This window comes from Pelodiscus sinensis, chromosome 1 (genome assembly GCF_052426305.1).
Source record: "Pelodiscus sinensis isolate ZL-2025 chromosome 1, ASM5242630v1, whole genome shotgun sequence".
Classification (NCBI taxonomy): domain Eukaryota; kingdom Metazoa; phylum Chordata; order Testudines; family Trionychidae; genus Pelodiscus; species Pelodiscus sinensis.
In genome coordinates, this window is record NC_143052.1 from 210,800,938 (window position 1) to 210,824,444 (window position 23,507).

The window sequence follows — 23,507 nt, forward strand, 5'->3', positions numbered from 1 at the left end:
CAGTAGCACTTAAAGAGTCCCAGCTAGCCATTTAACTTAAATGTAAAGAGGTTGATAATAGTGGGTGTTAGTAAATCTACTGATAGTTAAATACCTATTTATTGAAGTTTAAAAGCTAATGTATCCTGTCCGTTGAAACAGTGCTAATGGAGGGTAATTAGGTGTTATTTGGATGACAATAATGACTGTCACATAAAATTTAAAATAAATGTGCCTCTGGGGACCTAATTTAAAGACTAACCCACATCAAGCTCAGAAACAGATATGAAAAATTGGACCTTTCAAAGGACTCCCAAAGTTTATTTCACAGAAAGCATCAGTGTGCTTAGAGTTCTCTGGAAAAAATTCAAAGTGAAAGTGAAACTGGCAGACAGGAATCACACTTAAAATAATCACATGAAAACTCTTGATTTTTTTCTGAAATAAAGCTGATTTTCTGTGCTCACAAATCTCTCTCCATCCCCCATATGGCTGGAAACTATAAACCATGGCTTGAGCCTAAAGAAAATATCAAAAATAAATAAAACAAAAAACTAAAGCAAACAACAGGTGCTTACAGAGGCTATCTAGGACTTCTTAAAGTACCTTTCCATCCACCCCCACATTCTGTTATTTTTCTCCAGGCCTGAGGATATCTGACAGTTTTTCTACCAAGAATGAAGTTGCATTAGAGCAGTGGTTCCCAAACTTTTTGGCATCATACCCCCTTTGTGATTTTTGAAAAACCCTCACGCCCCCACCCCCAGCAAAACTTGTTCAGCAAAAAAAAAAAAAGGAACTGGCCAGGGCAGCAAAACTTGATGGGGAGGGGAGAGGGGGCTGGGTTGCCTCATGCCCCCCCCCTGGAATTTCTTCAACTCCCCCTGAGGGGCATGCCCCCCAGTTTGGGAACCCATGCATTAGAGCTTCCAGTTGCTCCTACAGAGTCAACAGACTTTGCTTCAGGGTAAAAGGTCTGAATTTTTGGCTAAGCAAAAAGTTGTAGAAATATCTCTTTGAAAATTAAAATTCACAAAATGGAATCTGAGGTTTTCACACAAGTCTAATGGGAGCCATTTTGAATTAGTGAAGTGAAGTACTGTACTACGCAGCGAGAGGCAAATCACCAATTTGTTGCAGCGGATACACTAATCATTGTGTAACATATGCAGCCTCCTCAAACCAAAGCACTCTCGTTAGTCCAAGCCACACACACCCTGAAAACATCAATTTGAGTTCCACAACCTATGATTTAGGTGAACATTGTGCCAGTTATTGAAATACTTTCAAGTATTTCTTCACTTTCTGGGCAGATGTTAACAAAGAATAGCCACTAGAACATCTCACTCAGAAGTCAGCTCAGTATTATTGGGTTTCTATTGACCAGTTAAGACTTCTCCAACAAAACTAGTCAATTGGCCTATGTTCCCAGAAGGGGGGTCTAATTGGTTGCTATGAAACCTCACAAGAATGTCCTGTGATTCTTTAAGGGGATATGAGGTGGGAGTGAGGATGCTTCTTTATCCACATTACTCCACATCACAGATGTTGACATAATTATCGATTTATAACACAATGCTCCAAAAAGACTCAGAAATGTAAAATAAAATAATGTAGTGTTTTCAATAGGCCCCTTTGGTACAGGCTCTCTGGGGAAACAGTTAAATGTGACACAGTTAACGTGGTCCCACCTTTGAACTGTAATATATAACTCACATTGTGATCTCCTGTCTCCTGGAAGAGCCCATCACTGTAAAGGCTATTGCTTTACAGCTACTCTAGGAAGATTGAAGGATTAAGTTATACATTATGTAAAACTATCCATTAATCCTCTTAGTGTCCATTACTAGTGAATGGCCTGAAAGAGACTCTTATTAAAGGATCCCTAACATTCACTTTTCCTTGGTGACATTAGGTATTTGAGGCTTGTTTCATGGATTTCGGTGCTGAAATATTCAGTACACCATCTTTTATCTGCTGTTAGAGTCATTGGCATATGTTAGTACAGTACTAACAAAATGATGGTTGGTAAAGCAGATCTCTTGTTTAGCTAGTAGCAAGACATTCATAAAATAGAATTGTACATTTTCTAGCATCCCAGAGTCACTGACATTTTTTGTTTGTTTTTTTTTTAAAAAGGAGCAGCTACAAAACCATGTTAAAAATGTTCTTGGAGATGAATTACATTTTAAAATAACTGTATTTTTAGAAAAGAAAGTGATTTGTAACACAAATTTGTTCTAAAAGTGTCTGGTTGCTGTTTAGCACTGGCAGGCAGAATCAAACCTGGGACCTCTGGAGCGTATTACACGAGCCTCTACTGCATGAGCTAAAAGCCAGCTGACTAGTAGCTAAGGCTGTAGAGCAGACTCATTAGTCTCTTTGCAAGTGGTCTCCGTGCCACTACATGAGACAGTGTGCCACACCCAGAAGGTGTGTGGGTTACAGCTGCATACAGCCTTCTTCTCTAGTTCAATTTGCTTTCTGTTATACAAACTTGCACAAATGTTTTCATTCGTGGAAAAGAGAAAAGAAAAGTTCAATGTGATGGCTAAGACCTATCACAGCTGACTCATTGAGCTGAATTATTGCTGTGCAGAAAGTTTGTAAAGCCTTTACCTCTGGATGAACACTGAACGTTACTTCTGCCTTGACAGTTGACCTTTCAGTCTGATTGGGCTCAGCAATAATAATAGCTGTATCTGCAGTACAGAGAAGGCAGAACAGTGCTTAGTAACCCATCTTCCCTTATTAGATCTTACCTCAAGTGACCAAAATTCACACTCTTTGCATGTGGGTATAAATTCTTTCACTAATAACATTTTTGTTATGGAGGCCAATTAATGTACAATTTCCATTTTCCCCCACCCACTATTTTGGCTATTCTTGGTTTTAGTTTAGGAAAAGAAAAATAAAAAAATCCAATGTTTAGTCTATAATGATCTCTTTTCTCTCAATAAGACCTAATGTGAAAAGACAACAAACAAAAAAGTCAGACTGTTGTAATTTGGTCAACCACGCGGGTACTATCCATATCCACCATTTCAACACACTCTATTTCCTCACGGTTTTCAGGATTCTTCTTCTCTTTCCTTTTTTTCTTGGATGGTGGCACAAAAGTCAGTATCACAGGTAAAATGGCAAAGCAGTGAAAGAAGGTGACTAATGCTATTAAAAACAAGCACCTGAACAGTGTACGGGTCAGATTTGAAGGCACAGCTGCAAGAGGAATCAGACCAACAATATAGCAGAGGTAGCCCTGTAAAATCGCTACCCCATGCACTTCTAGGGCATTTTTTACCCATTTAGTTCTTGTGAAATCTTTGCCCAGGACAAAGGTTGATAACAGTGGAGCACAGTTGTCAATTGTATAATTAATCCCATAAATTAAGCACAACACAGAAATACAGTCCAGTTCCACTTTCCACAAGGTCATGAAACCTATGACTCCAAATTCGACTGAGGCAACAGTTAGAGTGAGCCAGACATTGATTAGAGAGTCTGCCACCAGGAATGCCGAGAAGAAGAGCAGAAATAAAGCACTGATGCAGGAGTTTTGTAAGGGGGCTCCCACTGAGGAGGCGTAACGATCCATGTACACGAATGATGGATTGAAAACAATGAATTTCACTTTTGATGTGAGAGAGAGTTTCCTCAAGGTTTCAAGGAGATCATAGAGTTCTTCTCTCTTGGTTTCCATTGTCTTAGCCACCAAGAACATCCTAGAAGCCACTACATCAACTTCATTGTTGTATTTCTTGGAAAAGATGATATCCTCTGAAAAATGGGCATACTGGGGAGCTTTCAGGAAAGAGTTCCTCAACATGTCAGTAAAATTCTTTTTGGGCAATCCTGTTGATATATTGAGTTTCCTAAGATAATTTAAATAGCTCTCAAACCAAGATATCCTCACAAACCCCTTGGTATACTCTAGCACATCTTCTTGGACACTTGTGTTCCAATATTCTATTGACTCATAGATATAAAACCCAATGACTGGGCTGTAGTTACTGAAGTACTTTTGCTGGGCAGTAGTGTATTCAATAGTTCGTGTCGCAGTTGCTACGATGTTACTAAGGTCTGACCCTTCATTGACCTGCAGGTAGCCCATTAAGGCAAAGGAAATATAAACAAGGTAAAAGAGAACTACAAAAGGCTTGACGTAAGTGTTTGTTATCCAGTCACAGTAATAGCGTTTGAGGAAACACACCAAAAGATGACTTTCATAAGTATTTGTTTCCTCTGAATCCGTTGTGTCCTCGCTGAATTTGGCTGTCAGAAGAAACCTATACCACGCAGGCTTCTCTTGCAATACCTCTGGCTTTGGTACCTTTCTGCAGAAGATACTATGCTGGTAGTTGTTTTCTATGTAGCCAGTAAACACCAGGCTGGAACCATAAAAGGACAGTACGTAGAGGTAGTTGAAGAAAATTGCAATACAGGAATTGCAGCAGAAAATCCTAGCTGCTTCAATGTTAGTGAAAGGACTGGCACCTATTCCAAAAGTGCCCAGGTACATGGCAGTGGTGAGAGAAAAGGAGAGCATGGAGTCTGCAAACACAGCTGCAGTTCTCTCTTTAACATGTTGGTCTTCTCTAGTTTTCCTCCAGGAGGACAACATTTCAAAAGTCCCATATAACCCATGACCTAGAATAAAGAACAGAGCAAGGGTTTAAGGAATGAATCTTTTTAGTCAGGAAGGGCAAAACATTATGGAAAAATTTTAACATGGACATGCTAAAAAGGCACAAAGGAGTTATTATTCATTGCCATTAATTTAAGTAGCGAAGGTGTTGTGAAATAAAAAATTAAGATTTTGTAAATTATAGAAACATTTAATTACGAAAAAAAACCCAGTTAGCAAACCTAAGTATCTTCATCATATATTTTAGGTAAGGATCAACATGTGGAAGCAGAATGTCAAGAATTCTTTAGAGTTTTCACACATCAGTGGTTGATGATAACCAGGTGTCAATATTTGTTTGTCTCAGCCATTGACTTTAGTTTTTCATGCATGCCTGTGATGGAGGATGCTTTGAAATTAAACATTTTGTAATCTTTGCGGGTGGTGGGATCTGACTAGTAATTAGAATAAAAGTTTAGGAGCCAGAAGAGGTTGGACATTATTTGGACTTCTTGCTGAAAAACTGGTTAAAAAATAAAGTGAAGGAAAGATGTTGTATCTGAGTTGAGCTTTGCTTGGTGAATAAATCACAGACTTCCCTTGTCCCTTGCTACATTCTCTGGCTAGATTAAAAAAAAAGAACTTGTAGAAATAAAGCAAATTAAAAAAGCATGAATAAATTTTACAAAAGGAGAAAGGCAGAATTAACATGGATTATAACGAGCTTATATGTACAAAACTAGGTAATACTTCATTTTTCTTACTTAATGTGTATATTTACAATTTGTAAAACTAAATGCAGCTCCATTAAATTTTTCACCGTCTCCTAAATGTTGTAATTTATTTAATTACCTCTAGAAATAAATATAGTGTTCATGAAAGAGCTGGGGACTAAAGCCACAGAACAAATATAGGATTGGACAAATGCATGGCTTTCCCTGTGTCTCTGGTTCTTTTGTCCTATATGCCCATTAAATCTTTTATCTCATTATTGTGACCTGCCAACAAAGGTACCAATTGTGATGGTGATTTTGGTGATGTGGACATCGGCTCGCTTGCAGTAGTACTAAACTGGGAACACAGACTCAGTTCAGAAACATCAGGAAAGAGCTATCAATGGGAATGATTCTGAATTATAACTAGGTTTAATTTAGAGGAGAAAAGAGCTGTAAAAATAATGCTTTGAAAGAAGTTTGTAAAATGCCAGATGCTCTGTTGGGGACTGTGGTGTTTTAGACTCAGGATTTCTGGGATACTAGTCCTGTTTTTGAACTACTTGACAATGGTTCTGCACTCCTTTACCAATTCCTTGAGCCACCCTGGTCTGTACAGTAAATGGATGTCAAACTCATCAAGAGGAGAGGACTAAATACTAATCTAATTATGAATCTGGGCATATATTCTGGACTGTATACTCCTCACTATGCTCTGTGGAATATCCATTGATATCAGTTTGAAGGCTGCACAGAGATTAAATGAAAGCATGGCCTTTATATAGGAACTAAGGGTGGGATTCATTGCAGCAGGGGGACAGGGGCATGGGTGTCCCATGCCCAGATATGTGCTCTAAGCACTAATCTGCAGAATCATGAGCACACTCTCTCTTTTGCCCAATAACTCTTTAAGTGTTTACCCACAGTGGAACAGCTTCAATGGGAGAAATTCCCATAGCTCAGTGGTTAGAACACCCTACCTTCAGAGAGGTGAGAGACCTCTGTTCAAATAATTTCTCCCCCTCAGCAGAGGGGGACATTGAACATAGTTCTCCCACATGCCTGGTGAGTGCTCTCACCACTCAGAAGTGAAGCGAGGTCACCATCTTCTTTGGCTCTGTTGTGTGGAGTGAAGCAGGCTCTAATTCATTCGCTCAGAAACTGACCTAGGCACTTAAGGCCATGTCTCCACTGGTCAGAGGATTGACACTCTGGCGATCAATCCTCCAGGGTTCAGTTTAGTGGGTCTTTTAAAGACGCACTAAATCGAATGCTGAAGACGCCTCCATTGGCACCGGTACTCCTCACTATTGCTGTCGCAAGGAGTAAGGGCATTTGATGGGAGCAACCTCCCACTGTGGGGCCACCCCAGAAAATTGGTGCAAGGTATGTCAACTCCAGCTATACAATTCATGTAGGTGGAAATGTGTATTTTGAATCGATTTTTTTTCTGCCAGTGTAGATCTGTCCTGTGTCCAGACTACAGGGAAGTACTTATCTCACTACTGAGCCACAAACTGGGAACCTCTTTGCTAGAGTCAGGTGACTTAGGTGCCTGACTCTTAGAGGGGGTGGAGTTCAGGATACTCTTCTCCAGGCTTGCCAATGGGAGGGGCAAAAGGGGCAATTCTCAGGGGCATGGGTCATTTAAAAGGGCCCAGAGGTCCCTGGCTGCCTTTGGCAGCCTAGTGGAGCTAAGGCAGGCTTCTGACACATCCTTACTCTGCTCTGCTCCCGGAGAGTGCACTGTCCCTGCAGCCTCTGTGTGCGCGTGTGTGTCTCATGTGCGTCTCTTGCCCTGAGTGCTGACTCTGGGAACTGCAGGGGCAGTGCTCGTGGGCAGCAAAGTGCAGAGACCTCTTGGCTCCCCTTGCCTAGGAGCCACTGCCAGAGGAGTGTGCTGGTCGCTTTTGAGAGCTGCCCGAGATAAGTGCCGCAGCCCTCACTGCCTTCAGCACCCCAATCCCCTGCCCCAGCCCAGAGCTTACTCCCTCCCAGAGTCCAGAACCACACCCCCACCTACACCCCAACTTCCTCCCAGAATCGGCACCTCGCACCCTATCCTGTACCCCAATCCCCCTCCCAGCCAAGAGCCCCCACACTTTCCCATACCCAAGCTCCCTCCCAAAGCCCAACCCTGCACCCTCGCCACAGTCTCCCCTAGAGTTTGCATCCCCTGCTGCACCTCAGCTTACTCCCAGAGCCTGCATCCCACATTCCCTCCCAAACTCCCTCTGCCCCAGCCTGGTGAAAGTGAGTGAGGGTGGTGAAGAATGAGTGATGGAGGCTGGAGCGAGTGGGGGGCGTCACCTTGGAGAAGGGTGGGGACAGGTGTGTGGCCTGAGGAAAGGGGAAGGACAGAGGGTGGAGCAAGGGTCTTTGGGTTTGTGTGATTAGACACTTGGCAATCCTACCAGGTGTGCGTATGGAAGCCCTGGCTACGCTGCAAGTCAGAACAGGCTCAGCACCACCCAAATGTCAGGAGAACGCATCTGGAACCTGTGCATAGATGGGGGCAATTGACTGTTTTGCTCTGGTGTTTGGAATTGCTGTCAGTGGGCCTGCTCCCCTCTCACCAACCTCTCTCATGAGCTACCGTAGTAGTCTCAGAAGGGGAGCTATGTTAATCTGTGACTTTAAAAACAAGTAATCCTGTGGCATCTTAGGGTATGTCTACACTACCACCCTAGTTCGAACTATGGTGGTTAATGTAGGCAACCGGAGTTGCAAATGAAGCCTGGGATTTGAATTTCCCAGGCTTCATTTGCATATTACCAGGTGCCGCCATTTTTAAATGTCCGCTAGTTCGGACTCTGTGCCTGCGGCTACATGCGGCTCGGACTAGGTAGTTCGGATTAGGCTCCCTAACGAGGAGTAACGGTAGTTCGGAATAGGAAGCCTAATCCAAACTACCTAGTTCGAGCTGCGTGTAGCCGCGGGCACAGAGTCCGAACTAGCGGACATTTAAAAATGGCGGCGCCCAGCAATATGCAAATGAAGCCCAGGAAATTCAAATCTCGGGCTTCATTTGCAACTCTGGTTGCCTACATTAACCACCCTAGTTTGAACTACGGTGGTAGTGTAGACATACCCTTAGGGTATGTCTACACTACAAAGTTAATTCGAACTAACGGACGTTAGTTCGAATTAACTTTGATAGGCGCTACACTAGCGCTCCGCTAGTTCGAACTTAATTTGAACTAGCAGAGCGCTTAGTTCGAACTAGGTAAACCTCATTCTACGAGGACTAAGCCTAGTTCGAACTTACTAGTTCAAATTAAGGGGTGTGTAGCCCCTTAATTTGAACTAGTGGGAGGCTAACCCGCCCCAGCTTTCCCTGGTATGCCCCCCTCCCGGCCCCGGACCCCTTAAAGGGCCACGGGCTGGCTACGATGCCCGTGCCAGGTGCAAGCCAGCCAGCACCCAGCTAGCAGACCCTGCACCTGGCATGGCTCGAGCCAGCCACCCGATGCCCCCCAGCCCTCTGCCTCTTCCCGGGACCAGGCTAGCAGCTCCCGGGAGCTTGCCTGGGACCGCAAGAGGAGGGCACCCGCCTGGTCTAGTGCGGACATCGTGGACCTCGTCCACGACCTCCGCACTAGGCACAGGAAAGTGGCCGTCTAGGACAGGAGAGCTGCCAGCCTGGCCACCCAGGAGCAGGTGTGCATGAAAATCAAGGTGGTCCACTGAGACCCCCGACCCTGAGCCCTGAGCTTACAATGGCCGTCCTGGGTCAGACCAAAGGTCCATCTAGCCCAGTAACCTGTCTGCCGACAGCGGCCAACCCTAGGGACCCTGGAGGGGATGGACCGAAGACAGTGACCAAGCCATTTGTCTCGTGCCATCCCTCTCCAGCCTTCCACAAACTTTGGACAGGGACACCACTCCTACCCCCTGGTTAATACCACTCCATGGACCCAACCTCCATGACTTGATCTCACTTCTCTTTAAACTCTGTTCTAGTTCTAGCCTTCACAGCCTCCTGCAGCAAGGAGTTCCACAGGTTGACTCTTTGCTTTGTGAAGAATAACTTTCTGTTACTAGTTTGAAGCCTGCTACCATTCCTTTCCTTTGGTGTCCTCTAGTCCTTCTATTATGGGAACTAATGAAGAACTTTTCTTTATGCACCCTCTCCACACCACTCATGCTTTTATAGACCTCTATCCTATCCCCCCTCAGTCTCCTCTTTTCTAAACTGAAAAATCCCAGTCTCTTTAGCCTCTCTTCATATGGGACCTCTTCCAAACCTCTGATCATTTTAGTTGCCCTCCCCTCTCCCACCCTCTCTCTTCCCCTCTCCCACCTCCTTTTCCCAGTCTCCCCGAGTTTTGTTCAATAAAGAGAGATTCTATTTTTGACCACACGTTTTCTTTATTTTGTACATCAGGAAGGGGGGCTAGGGAAGGGTAAGTGGAAGGAGGTGAGGGAGGAATGGGGTACGAGCCCCCGATGGGGAGGACTGGGCTGGCTCTGCGGGCTTCTGGGGGTGGAAGCTCTCCTGCAGCCCCCCAATTACCGCCTCTCCCCAGATGGCAGCCTGTGGCAAGTGCAGCCAGTCTGATGGCCGAGTGCTGTGATGTGCCCAGTGTGGGCACTCAGGGCACTCCAAGCCAGGACTGCTTTGCAAGCGGGGAACCCCTGAGAACTGTCTGTCCCAGATGGGGGTCGGGTCCCTTTAAGCACAGCCCTCGGCTAGCCTGAAGCAGCAGCTCCACGCTCTAAGTCCTCATCTGATGCCCTGCCGGCACTTCTTCCGGCCATCCTTAACCCCGGTTCAGGGTCCACTTAATGTGGACATGCTAGTTCGAATTAGCAAAATGCTAATTCGAACTAGTTTTTTAGTCTGGATGCGTTAGTTCGAATTAGCTTAGTTCGCACTAAGTTAGTTCGAATTAGCGCTGTAGTGTAGACATACCCTTAGGCTGTGTCCAGACTCAGGGTTTTTTTTCGGGAAAAGTAGCCTTTTTCCGAAAAAACTTCACCTGCGTCTAGACTGCAGCCGCGTTCTTTCGAAATTAAATCGAAAGAACGCGGCTTTTCTTTCGAAGGCGGTAAACCTCATTTCACGAGGAAGAACGCCTTCTTTCGAAAGTGCTTCTTTCGAAAGAAGGCGTTCTTGAATGTAAATAGGGCTTCTTCGAAAGAGAACATCCAGACTCACTGGGTGCTTTCTTTCGAAAAAGCGGCTTGCTCTTTCGAAAGAGGCTTGCAGTCTAGACATAGCCTTAGAGACTAACACACACACACACACACACACACACACACACAGTATCATAAGCTTTCATGGGCAAAATCTACTCCCTTTGTGAAGCTCAGTCTAAAAATTTAGTTATTTATGTTTTCTTCTTCTTGTTGCATTTATTATACAGTGATAAGTCTTCTCCTCTTTGGGTCAACCACTGCATCTCCCTTTTGTTTTTCTTCTTTTCTCTTCCTGTTGTCTCTGTGTTTCTCCCCTGCCCTGCCTTTGTGAATCTACTCTGTTTTCCTTTCTGCATTTTCTTCCCTTCAGCAATGCCCAATTTCCAAACCAGTAGGCTTTGTTGTCATCTTTATCCTCATTCCTTCCAACAAAATGTTCAGCAATTAAAACATTTAATGAGGGCATCAAAGTATAAATTGGACTGTAATAATTGATCCAGGGTCAGAGGCATTCACATCTCTGATGACTGTTTCATACTTTCCGCAAATTCAGGCAGACATCATGGCATCTTTAATATTTGGTTCACATTTGGAAGATTATCTCTGTCAATAGTGTTGGCCATTTTCTTAAAAAATAAATACTTCAATTCTTGAGCATCTGTGTCATGACGGACACATAAATGCAAAACACTGGCTAGATATGGCTTGTGGGCTGAATGTTTGACATCCCTGCCTAAGCCGTTCCATTAGTCAGAACCTTTACATAATTGGAATCGCATTTCCAATGAGTCATTTATCTTAATTTGACCAAATATTGTTTTATAGCTGCGCATGGAGGGCAGGTCAAGACTGTCAATTTTATAGTTAATACAGAGTCCCCTATTAAGACTAATTTGGTATGACAAAACTCCCTACACATGGAAAAAGTACAATTAGTGACAGACTATGTCTACACTACAGATTTTACAGTAGCACAGTTGCACCACTGTAAGGTCTTCTGCGTAGCCACTCGATGGCGACAGAAGAATGATTTCCTGTCTGCATAATTAAACCATCCCCAATATGTGGTGTGTTTTTCTCCCCCTACACTCAACCGACAGAAGTGCTAGTGTAGACATCAGATTGACGCCCTGTTGTTAATTATGTTGTAAATCAAAGGGTTCTTGGGACAACTTTTTTGGTGGCCTCAGCTTGCAGCCACCAACTCTTCCTGTGGCCGCTCTCAAACTCTTCTCTAAAATACTCAATTAACCCCTGGATGCAGGACCAGGGGGAAGCAGCAGAGAGCTGGTGTCTTAAGTCCTGTGGTCAGTGCCCAAAGCCCTGTGGCAGGGGCATGGAGCCTGCAAACAGACCTCAAAGCCTGAGCTCAACCACCCCAGGAAACCAAGGAGCTCACTGGCTGCCTGCTCCTCCAGCACTGTGCCCCAGGTGTCTTGAGAGGCGGGCGGGCCCAGTCCTTGCTGCCAGTCCCAACAACCAACACTGAGGCAGTGCCTCCAAGAACAACGGGGAGGGGAAGGGGCTGGACTGCTACTTTGCCCCTCCCCCATCACAGCCCAAGAGGCTGTGGCCACAAGAAAAGCCCCTGGAGGCCATATTTGAGAAATGCTGCTTTAAATAGTTATACTCTAGGTTCAGTAGGATAAACTGCTAAGCTTGGAGACATTGACCTTTATTTAAAAGTAACAGAACAGTTGCCAAAGTGAGGAATGAGAGGTTCAATGTCTTTATGGTTCCCATATGTCCTGCAGGCAGACATGTCTGACTCCTGCACACAACATCGTGTGCATTACCTTCAAGTGAACAAAATACTATAAAAGGGTGTAATCAATATTTGGGACACCAGGGATACCTCCTTGTTATGTGTGCTGTTACTTGAGATCTATTGCAGCAATTCTGATTAAAGCGGCCCAAAGACTAGGCCCAGAGCCAAAGAGGGTCATAAGCATCTAAACCCCTTATCTAGGTGCTACTGTAATCCACAAAACACCTTCTCAGTTGCAGCCTAAACCTGTAGGCACCTAAACTCACTTGGTGCCTAAATGTCTGCTGTAAAGGATTTTTAGGTGCCTACATTTCTGCCTCAGCCAGGAACAAGAATACATATACATGCCCAAGCTCCCATGTGATCCTCACCTATCTCAGTGGGACCCCATCTGGTAGGTGTGGTCTGAGTACACATAGCTCTGCTGAGGGAGAAAGAACTTATGCATATCAGTGTCGTATCAGTGTCACAGGACGTAAGCCCTTCTGTGTATTCACGCTGGAGTCATTTTGACTGTACTTCCTGCAGTAGCCCGCAGACCAAGTTTCACCCATCTTTGTCTTTAGAAAATAAGATAAATAATACCCTGCACTTAAATGGCATTTTTCATTAGTAGGTCTCAATGTACTTTGTCAAAAAGGTCAGTATTATTATCCTCATTTTACAAACACAGAGTCTGAGATACAGGGAAGTGAAATGAGTTGCACAGGGTTACCTAGGAGGCCCGTGGCAGATCTCCTAAGCCCCAGTCCAATGCTCTATCCACTAGGCAACACCTCTAGCCTAAAATGACCGTTACTCTAAGATATTCTTCATTTAAAGAATGGAATGTACTATCTTTAATTACATACAAAATTTTATGTACTTAACGGAAAAAAGGAATAGAATTTTTCAGTAATGGAAAACGGAAAAAAACAGCAAGCAAATGGTCTGGTAGCACTTTATAGACTAACAAAACATTAGATGGTATCATGAGCTTTCGTGGGCACAACCCACTTCTTCAGATGACTGGAGAGAGATTTTAGTTGCATTTTCAAATTTTAGTTGCATTTTCACAGGGCTATGTCTACACTATGGACCTTACAGTGACACAGCATCATCACTGCTGCTGTGCATCTGTAATGTCTCCCGTGTAGCCACTCTATGCCAGCAGGAGAGAGCTCTTCTGCTAGCATAATTAACCCCCAACAAAAGTGCTAGTGTAGAAATAGCCGTAGTTTTATGTGCAGATAGATACAGTATAGCAGCATGTTGTGGTGTGAAACAGCACTGTGTTTTACCTTTCATTTTCAAGTGTGTTTGTTTACTTTTCTTGGAAAGTGGGACAACAGCCCTTAAAGATGGAATTAGACATTCTGCTCTTCCATGGCTGTCTGTTATACATAGTAGCACTTTATGCATAGATGTAGACTGACTTCTATATTTGGAGGAATGGCTCCAATCAAGCCAATGGGGTTGCATATTGGGGGAGGGGAGAAATTCCGTGCTAACCCACGGGGGCACCATTTTAGATTTACAGGCTACTCCTATATCAAGAAAGTTAAAAAATATTACACCCATCCAATTCTGACACAGAATCATAGAATACTAGAACTAGAAGGGCCCTCGAGAGATCATTAAGTCCAGTCCCCTGCCCTCATGGCAGGACCAAGCACCTTCTAGAACATCCCTGACAGATGTCTATCTAACCTGCTCTTAAATATCTCCAGTGATGGAGATTCCATGATCTCCCTATGCAATTTATTTCAGTGTTTAACCACTCTGACAGTTAGGAAGTATTTCCTAATGTCCACCTTAAACCTCCCTTGCTGCAATTTAAGCCCATTGCTTCTTGTCCTATCCTCAGAGAATAATTTATCTCCCTCTTTCTTGTAACACTCTTTTAGATACTTGAAAACTGCTATCATGTTTCCTTTCAGTCTTCTCTTTTCTAAACTAAACAAGCCCAATTCTCTTAGTATTCCCTCATAGCTCTTGTTTTCGAAGCTTTTAATAATTGTTGTTGCTCTTTCTGGACCTTCTCCAATTTTTCCACATCTTTCTTGAAATGTGGTGCCCAGAACTGGACACAATACTCCAGCTGAAGCCTAATCAGTGCAGAGTAGAGCGGAAGAATGACTTCTCGTGTTTGCTCACAACACACCTCTTAATGCATCCCAGAATCATGTTTGCTTTTTTTGCAACAGTGTCACATAGTTGGCCCATATTTAGCTTGTGGTCCACTATCACCCTTAGATCCCTTTCTGTAATACTCCTTCATAGACAATCAGTTCCATTCTGTATGTGTGAAACTGATTGTCACTTCCTAAGTGGAGTACTTTGTGTCATCAGAAAACTTTAGTAACACCCTCCACTTCTTGTACCAAGGTCATTAATAAAAATGTAAAATAAGATTGGTCCAAAAACTGATGAGGAACTCCACTAGTAACCCTCCTCTAGCCTGACCTAATGTAGTCTCCCCTTCAGTGAGTTATCCACGTTTTAGTGCTCATCCCCATCGTCTCCAATTTAATTAATAATTTATCACTTGGAACTGTATCCAATGCCTTACTGACATCCCGGTAGATTATATCTACTAGATTTCCTTTGGTCTACAAAAATCAGTTATCTTCTTAAAAAATATTCACAACTTTGTTACTATGTCTTGATTCCAACAATTGAAATAACTGTAGGAAAATCTGTTTCCTATCATTTGGACTACTTACTTTTTGCAGTTTGCCAAAACAGATCATTTCACTTTAGGAAACATCCCAGCAGCCCTTTCTTATCTTAATTACCTGTTAATCCTTCTGCTTAGAAACAAAATTCTGACTCCCTGCCCCAGGGGCCCAAGCTGAGAGAAGTATCCTGTCTCCTCTCCTCTGCAGAACTCATTACATTGCACACTCAGGCTCCTTGCCTGCCTGAGGCTTGCAATTATGGAGGTGCAGTGCCCCTTTTAGCCCCCAAACTCCACTCAATTTTATGGGTAATAGTTTTATTTGCCCTGTTTTAGCACACTTGTTCACAAAAGGTATGTCTACACAGCAAAGTTATTTCAAAATAACAGCCGTTATTTTGAAATAACTTGACTAGTGTCTACACAGCCAAACCTTGAGTGCTTATTTTGAATTTGGTAAACCTCATTCCACAAGGAATAACACCAAATTCAAAATAGCTATTTCGAAATAAGTGCTGTGTAGACACTTATATTGAAATAGGGGGCCTCCAGCCTCCCCAGGGTGTCCTGGTGGCCACTTCAGCCTCAACCAAGAACACTCCACTCCCTCCCCACATCCATTGGAGCCCTTAAAGGAGTTGACTCTGGCCACAGTGCCTGTGCCAGCTCCAAGCCTGCCAGCCCAGAGCCAGCAGTCACTGCCGCTGACCCTGTGGCCCCAAAACATGAGTCGGCAAGCCACTGGCATCCAGCCCTCCACCGTTCCCCAGGAGCAGTCTGCCAGCTCCCAAGAGCCTGCCAGGGGCTAAAGAAGGCAGGCACCTTCCTGGTCCAGGGTGGAGATTATGGACCTTATTCATGTTTGGAGGGGATGCCCCCAACATTCATGATCTCCACACAAGATGGAGGAATGCAGCCGTCAATGGCAGGATAGCTGCCAGCCTGGCCACCAAAGGCCAAATGCGAACCCAGGAGCAGGTTTGCATGAAAATCAAGTTGGTCCAGTGAGACCCCCAACCCTGGGCCCCGAGCTTTCCCTCCCCTTTCTTCCCCTTGTTCCCCCTTCCAGCTTCCTCCTCCCAGGTTTCCCCGTCCCCTCTCCCACCCTCTTTTCTCCCCTCTCCCGCCTCCTTTCCCCAGTCTCACCTGAGTTTCATCCCCTCCTCCCCCAGTTTTGTTAAATAAAGAGAGTTTGTGTTCATGAAAATACATGTATTTTATTTGACATCAGGAAGGGGGGTTAGGGAGGGGTAAGTGGAAGGATGTGAGGGAGGAATGAGGCACAAGCCCCCAGTGGGGCAGACCAGGGAGGCTCTTAGTGCTCCTCAGGGTGGAAGCTCTTCCACAGGGCCTCCTGGATACTGATAGCCCTCCGATGGACCTCCCAGATGGCAGCCTGCAGAAAGTGCAGCTAGGCTCGCAGCAACATGTCCACGAGAAGCACCAGAGTGCCCAGGGGCAGCTCTGGCTTCATATTGCAGAGTCCTGTGGTGTCCAGCACGCAGGGACAAAATGCTTTGCTGTCCCTCAAGAGGTAGGCAAGCAAGCAGGGAAAGCTGAGAAACAGCTGTCCAGGGGGAGTCCCTTTAAGCACAAGCCTCAGATAGCCTCAGGCAACAGTCACACAAAGTAACTCCTGACCTGATGCCCTGCTGGACCTGGTTCCGGCCAGCCTTAAATGCGATTCAATGTCCACTCAGTGTTGATGCGCTATTTCGAAATAGCAAAACGCTATTTCAAAATTTATTTTGTGTGTAGACATGTTATTTCAAAATAACTTTTTTAGAATTAACTATTTTGAAATAAGATATTTTGAAATAACACTGTAGTGTAGACATAGCCAAAGCACTAATAATGCTTTACCTCTGCATTAATGAGGTTACATGTCACAACAATACACACAATTATCAGCAACTGATGAGATTAAAAATAATAATGAGCTAATCTATGCTACTGGCCTCCTGAGATAGTCACAGGAGGTAAGTGCAGACTTTGATGCATGGTGTATGCACGTGCGGGGAAACTGCTACATATAGACTCATTTGGTCTGATTCTGCTCTCACTTACATCTGTGTAAATCCAAAGTAATTCCATTTAAATATAAAAAGCTAACCTATGTAAAACCAGCACAAGGGACATCAGAATCAGGCCCAAAGAATTTTCTTTTACAAAACTGTAACAGTAGTAGTTTATGATATAATGAAGACATGCTTGATTCAACTAGCTAATGGAATTAAGAATAACACAATGCACTGCTCTTTCATGTGCGTGCCTTCCAGAGTTAGACACCGAGCCTGGGATAATTCCCTCCACAATTTTTCCAGCTGGATCAGATAGTTCACCTAAAACCTAGCTCCCCCCTCTCTGAAGATAAACGAAATGGCCACTGCTGACCTTCCTGAGCACCAAGGTTAGGAACAATCAATCAGTGACAAAGTTAAAAATGTTCCGTGACTTGCTGGATGTGACAAATATAATTTGAAACCAGTGACTAGCAATCTCAAAACTTCCATGAATATGCGTATAGAGCAAAAGAGTTAGCATACACATTAGATAAAATTTTTCTGACCCCAAAAATAAAATTCAGAGAAGCTGACTGAACTAGAACAACAGTTAATTTACACTCATTTTTTACTGACTTTGTAACCATGTTGTGGCCTGGGAAGCACTCTACAATATTTGTGTCCACACTGAAGATGGCAGCAAACCATACCTAGGCTGCTGTCCAAGTCTGAAACATGGCAGCCTTCCTGACAGAAACTCATAACTCTTCTGTTTTGCCATGCCAGTGGGACTTCCCACAATTGTGCCTGTGTGAGTAGGATGGCAGGCCCACCTTTCTCCTTTCTGTAGAGGAAGAACTCCCAGTATTCCATGTTCTGCTAGTACCACTCTAGGTGCGGTCTGTCTCCGCTGGGTGTTCTCCTCTGCTGAGGCACTAAAAGACAGCTCCCCAGCTTGTCCCTGAGTACATTTATACAAACATAGGTAACACGGTGGGTACAGGCACACAAATATGGGCGGAACATGATTGTGTATTGATGAAAAATGCTGCATGGACTCAACCTTTGTTTATTGTAACAAGATCAGATGAGCATAGCATGACTGTTTACTACAAAACTACAGCACACTTAGGTTATAGCCATAACTTTCAGGTAGGCTCAGGGTTAGAGAAAGTTGTCTTCTATGCCAAAAAAGAGACATTATATCTGTGGTGCTCTTAACATTCCATTTATGATCTTCCTATATCACATATTTAAAAAAAATTGTTTGAAATTAGTCATTCCACTTTGTTGTGGATTAGTGTATTTAAACATCATAGTTGTCAACTGGTCTCAAGGATGTCTTGCATTTAGTCCAAATGCTGCTGTTGGTATTCATCATTTACCTTGTATAATCAGGGCAGATCATCCATGGCATGCTTTTTGTAGGATGAGCTTTTGAATTTTTATAAAAGACCCATTATCATAATCACAAACCAGGCATGCTCACATGCACCAGGTTTTAGGGTTCACTCAATGATTTATTCCATGGATCAAAAGTCAGAGTGCATTGGCCAAATTTTCATTTACCGTCAGCTAAGAATCTGTCCCCTTGTTTCGGGACACATTACCTGTCTGAGACCTACATTGTATCCACTTGGGAGTGAAGGAATAGAATTTGAAATATTAAACAATGTACACCTGAATAATGGCTAGTGGCTGCCATATTTGACAATGTTGTTGTATTCACACATGGTTAATTAGCTGAATAGAGGAACACTGATGAGGGGTAAAAATGGTCATACACAAACATAATCAGTGCATGTTGATAAGGATAACTACAGCCAATGTGTAACCATTTACTGTTCTTAAAGGACAGCATTATTTTAGATCTGTGGACCTCAAAGTAGAATATTAGAGAAATGCGTAGGGCTGAAAAGGACCACAAAAGGTCATCATGTCCAGCTCCCTGCACTCAGGTAGGATAAAGTAAACCTAGACCATACGTGCAAGGTGTTTGTCTAATCTGCTCTTAAAACCCTTCAGTTATGGGACTCCACAACCTCCTTTGGAAGCCTATTCCAGAGCTTAATTACCCTTCTAGTTAGAAAGTTTTTCTAATATCTTCTAATCTAAATCTCCTTGCTTCAGATTAAGCCCTTTACTTTGTGACCTGCTCTTATTAGACAAGGAGAACAACTGACCATGGCCTTTTTATAACAGCCCTTAGCATACTGGAAGACTGTTATCAGGTCCCCCTCACTCTGCTAGTCTCAAAACTAAACTATCCAGTTCTTTTAATCTTTTCCTAGGTCAGGTTTTCTAAAACTTTTATCATTTTTGTTGCTCTCCTCTAGACTCTCTCCAGTTTGTCCACATCTCTGCTAAAGTGTGGCAGCCAGAACTAGACACAAGTACTCCATCTGAGACCTCACCAGTGTTGAATAGGACAGTTACCTACATTGTCTTAATATACAACACTGCTGAGATTACACCTCAGAATTATATTAGGCTTTTTTGCAACTGCATCACATAGTTGACTTGTATTCAGTTTCGATCCATTATAGCCCCTCCCCCCCGCTTTTAGCAGTGCTATCACCTAGCCCAGGGATGGGCAAACTACAGCCTATGGGCTGCATCCAGCTGACTGGACCTTTTAATCTGACGAGATTCCACTGGGGAGCTGGATTGGGAGCTTGCCCCACTCTGGTGCTCCAGCTGGGGAGCAGGGTTGGCAGCTTGTCTTGCCCTGCTCTGCATGTGCAGCAGCTTTTGAAAGTAGGGGCAGCTAGGGGGCTCTGCACACTGTTCCCGCCCCACGCACCAGCTCTGCAGCTCCCATTGGCTGGGAAATCCTAAATCCCTCTCCCTGCACCACCAGCTGGAGCCCTCACCCACGTGCGCCCAATCCCTTGCCCCACCCAAGAGCCTCTCCCGCTCTCTCAAATCCTCAGTCCCAGCCCAGAACACCCTCTTACAGCCTGAACTAGGGATGCTAAAAAGCAGTTTAATAGGCAGCCATGGAACCATTAAAAATCTTAGCAGTTACTGGTTACACGTCGGGTTGCCAGGTGTCCCGTATGGTACCAGACAATCTGGTATTTGCACACTCTGTCCGGTAAAAAAAATCAGAAAATACTGGACATGGGCAATGTCTGGTATTTTCTGATTTTTCTGGCTGCACACTGGACGGAAGCCTGGCGTGGGGAGCAGCTGGGAGTCCCAGCTGGGAGGCGAGGCCAAGATTGCCGGGGAGCCGTCAGTCGGTTGAGTGTGAGGAGGAGGGGAAGCCTCCTCCTCGCTCGTGCATCACCGGAAGCCTGCGCGGGACAGGCAGCAAGTGCCCAGGTCAGTCCTGTACTCCGCCGGCCAATTTGCTCACACCCCTCCTTTCCAGCCGGCCGGTTCTCCCCCACTTCCTCTCCTGATCTTCCCTGGGCAGCCCCCCTGCACTCCTCCCAGCTCTGCTTCCCGCTGGCCCATTCCTCTTCCTGATCTCCCTGGCCAGCGCCGCTGCACCTCTCCCCACCCCTGCCAACTCTGCTTCCCGCTTCCCCTTCCTCCCGGCCAGTGCCGCTGCACGCCCCCCGCCAGCTCTGCTTCCTGCCCCCTCTTCCTCCCGGCCACCCTCGTGGCCCCTGATCCCCCCAGCTGTGCTTCCCGCTCCTCCTTACTCCTGGCCATCCCCGCCCCCTCCCATCTGGTCTCCCCTCCCCCGATATCCCGTGGCCAGCCCCGTTCCGCCCAACCCCACCTCCCCCCACGACAGCCCTGTTTCCCATTGGCCCCCCATCTCCTCCGGCCAGCCCCGGCTAGCTGTTTCCAGGCCCCCCACCTCCTGGCCAGTCCCCCACCCCATGAAGCGTGTCCTTTTTTTTTTCAAATGACTACCTGGTAACCCCTATCAGTGATCCAGGTTCTTGGAGTCTTTTTTTTTTGTTGTTCAACAACTTTGGCCTCCTCCTCCTTTTTTTTCCCTTCAACAAAATTTGTTCCCGTTTTTTTTTGTGGGGGAGAGGGAGGTGTTCGGTATTTTTGTTTCAGCCATCTGGCAACCCTAGTTACATGCTGCAGGCTCTGCAGAGTAAAACTTATATCACAAAGCCCACAGCACAGCCAGCTCCCTGGGAACAGAGGCAGAAGCATAGGGTGGCAGCCAGCTCCCTGGGAGCAGGGTCGGGAGCCGGAGTGTAACCATTACGGTAAGCAAGAAGCTCATGCTTAAATGATTATACTATTACATCCCTATCCTGAACCCCTCATTTCTGGCCCCACCCCAGAGCCTGCACTCTCAACCAGAGCCCTCATCCCTACCCCCAATTTTGTGAGCATTCATGGCCCTTCATACAGTTTCCATGCTGAAATGTGGCCAAAAAGATTGCCCACGCTTGGCTTAGCCAGTTCTTCCTCATTTTGTAATTGGACATAAGTGCAATACTTTGCACGTGTTATTGTAGTTCATGTTGATTTCAGACCAATTTTTTAGTTTAAGCTCATTTTGAATTCTAATCCTGTCCTACAAAGTGCTTGCAACCCCTACCAACTTGGTACCACCCACTATTTTTATAACCAGGCTTTCTACTCCATTACCCAAATCATAAACGAAAATACCGAACACAGGTTGGACCTCCCTCGTCTGTCACCCTCCAGACCTGACTGGTCCCAAACAAGGGGATTTGCCAGACCAGGAGAGGTCTCTCCCAACATGGCCCATGCTGTCCTGCTGCCCCGGCTAGGGCTCCAGCTTAGCCACGCTTCTGTCAGCCCGGATGTGGCTGACGATGGGGTCAGAGCTCCATAGCTGGGGATAGAGCTCCCTGGCTGCCGCTGCCATCCCTAAACTCTTGCGGTTGCCACTGCCGTCCTAAGCTCCCTGGCTGGAGCCAGAGTTCCATGGCTGCCACTGCCGGGCTTCACTACCGCCTGGCCACAGAGGCCAGAATTTCCTGCTGTGCCGCCTGCCCCTCTGTGCCTTGGTTCCTACCTGAGTCTCTGCGCCCCCCTGCCACTCCTGCCCTGCGGCCCCAACCTCCCTATGCCTGGGCTCTGTGGTCCAGGAACACCCATGGTCCCACTGGACCACAGATTTTGCTGGACCAGAGAGTCCCAGTAAAGGGAGGTACAACCTGTAGCACTGGATCCAGGACTGACTGGTGCGTGGCTAGATATGCCCTTCTAGTATGACAGTGAAAGATACCTACTCTTTGAGTAAGGTCTTTCAGTCAATTTAGCATCCACCTTATAGTTATGGATCTTTGGAAAAGACATGCATGTGCCATTAGTCAAACTCATTTACATACTACTTTCTACTGCACATTCATGATGAAATTCACTGGCACATGCCTTATTTATCACTCAGGACCCACACAAGGCCTCAAAATATCTGATATGGCATTCAGGTGGTGAATAGGACTTGCGTGGGCCCTGTGCCATGGGTAAATATCATCCTTGGATGTTCCTCATCAGACAAAGAATATTTCACCTATCCCACATTTCTGACAAATGCACCTCTTTTGGAAAAACTGCACAGGCCTTCTTTCCTTCTTAATATCGCCCTTTTTGATTTGTATTCTCCCAAAGTTACACAAAGAGAGCTCTAGCATATGTAACTCTTCTCTAGTACCTCCTTTCGCAGACTAATAAACCAGGGTGGACGGTGTTATCTTTCTAACGAGAAAAACCAAAATATTTCTATAAAATTACTGAAATATAAACAAGTGTTTGATCATGACAAGCAAACAACAATGGACATACACTTTAGAAAACTCTATAAAAAGAACAAACTATGTTACCTGTATTACCATTCAAACCAAAATTACTGGCCTTAGTAAGTATGTACAAAGACACGCATGCAAATGATGGATACTTCCTCTCTATTGTCTCTCTATCCTGATCTATATAAAAGAGAGGAATGTGGAAAAGGAGAAATATGTGTAAAATACTGGAAGTAAATATGAACAGTCATCCCGGCTCAGATCATTGGTCCATCTAGCCCAGTGTCTTGTCTCCAGTGGCCAGTAACAGAGTGTCAGGAGAGTGTAGAGAACAGAGCAACATGACTGACTGCTAAATCCACCCTATCTTCCCCTCCTGGCTTCTGGCAGTTAGATGTGTAGGGTTACCTGAGCATGGGATTACATCCCTGACCAACCTAACAGCCATTGATGGAACAATCCTCCGTGAATTTATCTAGTTCGTTTTTTTCCAACGATTTAGTCACAATCTCTTTTCCTAGTTTTACTATGATCATGAGCAATAACAGCAGAAAAACATAAACTAGAATCCATAAGATCATGATTTATCATTCAACTTTGAAATAATATGCATATTTTAATCTTGTCCACTTCAAAAAAAAAATCCCTCTGCCCATATATTATGTTTTCCAATCAGTGTATGATGCATCATACCAAATCCAATTAAAATCAATAGACAAAAGATTTACATGTGGTGATTGTACAAGTATTACAGCTCTGTTCCAGCAAAAACATTTGCACATGGCTAACTTTATGCCCTCTTCAATGGAGTTGAGACCTGATTAGGTAGTCTGGGAGACTGGATGTTCGGAGGATGTTATTTTCAATGCGGGTGGAAATAATTTCTTTTGGAGCTTTCATTTTTTGGATACTGATCCAATGCAATG

At 44.7% G+C, this 23,507-nt stretch overlaps 1 protein-coding gene across 3 annotated transcripts in view; it reads right to left on the minus strand.

Annotated features, from left to right (window-relative positions):
• Positions 1-1,415: 1,415 nt before the first annotated feature.
• The window catches only part of PTCHD1 (patched domain containing 1), a 50,705-nt gene continuing 28,613 nt past the window's right edge, over positions 1,416-23,507 (minus strand). For all 3 annotated transcript variants that reach the window (XM_075913318.2, XM_075913317.2, XM_075913319.2), the window contains one exon: positions 1,416-4,626. In XM_075913318.2, coding sequence (XP_075769433.2) covers positions 2,972-4,626 — 1,655 coding nt within the window. In that variant the 3' untranslated portion in view covers positions 1,416-2,971. The remainder of the gene's footprint in view (positions 4,627-23,507) is intronic.